Here is a 5,554-nt window from a genome sequence, read left to right as displayed (position 1 = left end):
CATAAGTTCGCGAAAGTTACTATGTTATATCTTAATTGCTATGTTATATCCTGATTGTTTTTTTAATATGGAGTCTATTCCTACTGATTTGCTACCTTGTCTGGTAGCTGAAGTTTGCATCTAATAAAGTTGTTATTTGCATTAAAAAAAACACATTATGGATATTTTTTTTTTTGTCAAATTCATATTATATCACCATTTCAAAGTCCCAATGTAAAGGAAAAGCACTACTAAAAAAAACTCATTTTTCTTCACTTTTTACGATGTGTTATTGTAAACTCAGAACCAAAGTTCCAGGCAAAGAGAGTCTATTTAATAACTGAAATTCGGTGTATTGTAAAAAGTAATGTCTCTACAATAACAATAATTAAAACGTTAACGAAGGGAAAATCACTTTCATTTGAAGTTACAAACAGTCTTTTTCTACTTATTCCTCACATTATATAATTTATCTTAAACAAAATTTGGCCATAGCAACTCCCAATAATGGGAAGAAATCACTTTTATTGAAGTTTCAAGCATGTTCAGGTTTGGATAATCATGAGGCTTACATGAAAACATATCCACCTCTGTCTCATGACTTGCCAAACATAAAAAAACACAAATTCTTATATTGACACATTTATTTGACATTAACAGTCAATGGTACGAAATGAATCACAAGGAAGAAACCTTCTCTTCAATTGATGCTCTAACTGCCTTCAATAGTGATGGCATCAATTTCTTATTAGTAACAATTATCCCTGTGTCAAGATCAAGATATTTTCCTTTAGAAAAATCCAATGGGTTCCCTGCAGCATCTGTAACCTCACCACCAGCCTCTGTAAATTACGTTTATCAACAAACAGGCGTTAAAAATACAGGAAGAGAAGTGAATCAGTTGCTTTACTTTACTATGGAAATTCGGATACCTCCCTGCATCGAGTATATCTGCTAGCAGGCAACTTCAACCCAAGAAAAGAGAATGACAAATAAGATTACTTGGAAACTGTAATATGCTTACCGGTCACAACAATACATCCTGCAGCATGATCCCAAATCTTCTCCCGGTATCCTTTATGAGGGAAACGAAGGTATATGGCTCCATCGCCTCTTGAGAGTGCCCCATACTTTGCCTGGCTGTCAATTCTAACCGGCGGTGCTTTGACACCAAGTTTCTGTGATAAATAAGATGTTAAGGAAAATGACAGCCAGCTTAGAAGTTAACTGCAAAATATGTGCATTACCTTAGCTATGGAGCTAGACAAGTCATGCAATGAGTGTGCCGCTTCAAAAGATTCAAAGAACGATGCTTCTTCTGGATTTTCAATAGCACTAACATGTACCTGGGGACACCACACATGTAATAAGTTACAGTTTCAAAATTCGAATGCCTACTTTTTTGACTTTTTTGATGAGAAAATCTATCAAAATAATAATTAAATGCATAATGAAATAAGTGAATGTGAGCAGGCATCGACCTTCACTGGTGAAGAACCATCAAGTGACTGCATATATGTTCCTTCACCAACTTTGGCAAAGAAAAGACAACCAACTTTATCATGTGATGATTCTGATGAATGTTGATTAATGGATGCCAAAGGAAGATTTGGACAAGCAAGAACTCCCAAGACTACTTTCCCTTCATCTAGCAATGCTAAAGCTATGGCATATTGGTCTCCTCTGACAAACCTACGGTACAATTGTCAATGATTGTTATAGTTCTGGAGGATTTTTTTCAAAAGAAATCAAGGGCTAAAACTCTACAATACCATATTCCGGGAGAAAATCCTATTTCCTTTATTAGATGTGGGCACAAGTGCAAAATTATGTTGGGAAAATAAATATACCATATAAAGATTAAGTCCCTGAAAAGATGTTACTGTATAAACTCTTCCCCATTCATTCTACAACTGTCTAGATGAATGTACATTAGCAATAACACCATCTGCTATCCAAGAAGAGAGAACATGGAGAGTTGTAAATAAGGGTTTGGTAGTTAGCTAGTTTATTATCCTTTGACAGACTTTCAACTTTTCTTCTTTGTCCTGTGGTGTAAAGTTGACTTTAAGTTGCAAAAGATATTCGACATGAGGGTTATACTCAAGCTCAAACATACCACACGTTATTCTTCAATCATGGAAAAATAAGGTAACTACTCACTAATTATTTATGTGAGGATACAATATTATTTGAAGAAGATGAAGATAAAAAACTTTCAAAACGTTGTATATAATTCAAGTTTTGAAGCTTACCCTTTTGTACCATCTATTGGATCTAAAACCCAGTGCCTGCCAACAGCACCGCCTTCAGATTCTCCATGGTCAATGGCTCTAAGCACATCTTCTGTGCTCAATGAAGGTGTATCAGCATACACTTCCTCATTCCCAAGAGAATCATTTACAAGTTTTGTAATGCGTTGTAGTGTTTCCTGGCCACTTTCCGTGCGAAGATCTCCTGTATCCTGGGGAAGTTGATTAACTTAAATTTACAACTAATGAGAGAAAGAAGATCAAGGAGACTACGGAAGTCCAAATATTCACCTCCTCAGCCACTAGAGAGAATAATTCAGTAGGAAGTTCCTTCTCCAATACAAAACTAACAACAGCCTGTGAACCTGAATTTAGTACAAGTAATAAAGGAAAGATGATACTCATAATTATGTACCTTCTTTTAAATCAAGATACACATTAAATTGTCAAATTGTTAAAAAAGTCAACACATAGGAATACATAAAAACTAACCATAATCGGCCACAGTAACAGGACTTTTATCTGATTTCGAATGAACATCTGATTGCAACAGTGCCTTTTGCACTTTCTGAGAAACAAACAAACAAACAAACTTGAAATCAACTGAATCAATATCCTTGACCAAAAACATTTCCCAACTAGTGTTCGCTAAATGTAATGAATAAAACTATGGGAAGTATAATGCACAAAATGAGACCTATTACCTCTAGATTTCACTATATATATATATCTATAGATATATATATATACTTTAACTTAACAGGCCAAAGATAAGAAGGTACAGCAAGGATATGAGCAGAAAGACGACCATCCATATTGGCATTAGAAGGAAAACATTAACTTAAACCCCCAAACACCATAACATCCAAATAATATTATTTCGATTTGCAACTAAGTAAATTTAATCGGTAACCTATCGCCACAATTTTCTAATGGGTCGATAACTACAACAACAGCTAAATCCACACAAAAGAAGAAACTAGATTAAAATCTGCGTGGGTTTTGCTCAAAAGATGATTTGAAACGTCAGATGTTCCATACTAGAAATTCATTCTTAAATCTTTAATCAGTGTTCTGGGCTTTAGGAATACAGCAATTTCTCATACTGCAGAAATAGAGAAACTCATATATACAACTTATATACAGAATCAACAGATAGATAGATAGATAATGAAAGAGAGAGTGAGTGAGCGATGCCTGGCAGAGTGTAGCAGCGAGAGAGGCAGCCTTCTTGGCCGCAGCGAGCTCCTTATCGTAAGTCATTGGGGAAAATGCAGCAGCAGCTACAACTAGAGAGGCTCGTCTTGAGAAGGAGGAAGATGGTGGAACTGGAAGGACAGAGTTGGGCTTTGTAGAAAATGGAGTTTTAGGCAGTAGTCTCCAACAATTTATAGCCATTTTTCTACTTTCTAGTGGGTCTTAAAACTTCGTACCCAAAAGAACTAGCCAAAAAAAAAAAAACACTATTTTATAATGGTTTTGGCCATTTGGTTGGGAGAAATGTGCTGCCTTGTACTGTCTTCAGCTCCATTTTCCTATCATTATAGGTTAGATAATGATTTATTAGGTGGTGTTTGCATTGATGTAATGTAATGGAAATGGTAATTGTAATATGAATGATAATGTAATAGAATAAGAATTGTGATAGGAATGGTATTCTCATGTTTGGTTTAACTCTGTAATAAACTATAATAATTGAGATATTTTCTAACGATGTAATCATAGTTGGTTTTATGATGTAATGGGGATTACAATATATAGTGTAATGACCATTATAATGTAAAGTCATTACAAAGGTTTAAAAATGATAGCAAACAATGTAATGGTAATAATGTTTCCATTACAATTCTCATTACACTAAACCAAACATGTCATAATTATTATAGTTTATTATTAGGGAAATTACTTCATATACTGTTTTTTAAACTTTTTTTTAAAATTTACTTTTTGGGTTTCTAAAGTGGTTTGCAGCGCTAGTTGCAATAGGGGTTTCTATACGAATTTTTGTTGCAATTTAAGTTGCAACGCCAGTTGCAATACGAGTTTCTATACAGAATTCTGTATAAATGCAAAAAAAAAAAAAGCTGTTTTGAAGTGTAAAAATGAAAAAAAAAAACTCCTTATTATTATTTAAATTTTTTGAAAGGAATTATTAAATAAATTATTGCATAAAAAATATAAATTGACACTTTATAAGGAGTGGACAACATTTGTACATTTTATGTGATTTTTATTACCAATATACCTCTTACACTATCACTTACATAATCAGACGATGGTTACAGGGTGGTTGGTGTGTGGTTGCGCGGTGGTCGTTGCATCAGACAAAAGTTTCAGTCAGACGATGGTTGCAGGGTGGTTGGTCGAAGGTTGCATCAAACGAAAGTTTCAATCAGACGAAAGTTTCTGGGTAGTTGCTGGGTGGTTGGTCGAAGGTTGCATCAAACGAAGGTTTCAATCAGACGAAATAACTGTTAGCAAAATATTTATGCAACTGTAATGCAACTGTTATGAAACATTAAAAATCTATTCAGTATTTTCACGTACGTAACTCTATCTACATGTCTCTTCATGATTTAATATGAACAAATTCACCATTAGAAATTTAGAAAACAACGAAAATACATCAGAATAAATATTTTACTATAGTATAAATGTAACTTTTTTTAGATTATACTTGAGTTGGATTGTATGGGAACTTCAGTTCAACTTTGAGATCTGCCTTTCATGAATTTGAAAATTGAAGTCATGACATTAGTTTTATGCAAATTAAACTCGATTTCTGGTTGAATTTTAGTTTCGTAGTAGTTTTTTTACATTTTTTTTCATGAATTCCAAATAGCCCCTGTTTTGATCGATTCTGGTCCTTTTCTCAAGTGAAGTCGTCATAATTAATGGTGGTTCTCTTTTTGGTTGAATTTTTGTTTCGGTTACGTTGGGTTGTTGCGTAGTTGCACGATAGTTGCGCGATGGTTACCCAGGTTGCATGGATCCTGGATTGAATGTGTGTATAAGTAGTATTTGTGTAATTTTTTTTTATTTAGGTTGTATATTTATTTATTTGGCTAGCTGAAAATATTTTTGTAATATTATTATTTTTTTTAGTTAAAACTGAATAAAAAACCCTTATTTAAATTAGTTCTTAAGAAAAATAGCTTTTATTCAAACATTTACAAAGATAATTTAAATAAGCTTAATAAAAAATGACCGAAAATTACTATAACCAATCAACTTCCTTATTTCAAATTCTTTTTGTTTAAGAATCAACTATACTTCATCTTAATTAGCCCATCCTATTTAATTCAATGAAATATGTATTTATA

At 33.3% G+C, this 5,554-nt stretch overlaps 1 protein-coding gene across 1 annotated transcript; it reads right to left on the bottom strand.

Annotated features, from left to right (window-relative positions):
* Positions 1-463: 463 nt before the first annotated feature.
* Positions 464-3,820, bottom strand: LOC115714349 (SAL1 phosphatase). The gene is made up of 8 exons (XM_030643024.2): positions 3,429-3,820; positions 2,724-2,799; positions 2,523-2,596; positions 2,235-2,443; positions 1,461-1,671; positions 1,227-1,325; positions 1,004-1,157; positions 464-821 (listed from the first exon to the last, which is right to left on the bottom strand). The coding sequence occupies exons 1-8, from the start codon at positions 3,627-3,629 to the stop codon at positions 658-660; spliced, it is 1,188 nt and encodes a 395-aa protein (XP_030498884.2). The 5' UTR covers positions 3,630-3,820; the 3' UTR covers positions 464-657.
* Between the last annotated feature and the right edge of the window lie 1,734 nt (positions 3,821-5,554).

Source organism: Cannabis sativa, chromosome 4, assembly GCF_029168945.1.
Source record: "Cannabis sativa cultivar Pink pepper isolate KNU-18-1 chromosome 4, ASM2916894v1, whole genome shotgun sequence".
NCBI classification, from domain to species: domain Eukaryota; kingdom Viridiplantae; phylum Streptophyta; class Magnoliopsida; order Rosales; family Cannabaceae; genus Cannabis; species Cannabis sativa.
The sequence above is the reverse complement of the archived record's forward strand: the minus strand, read 5'-3'. Positions and strand labels throughout refer to the sequence as shown.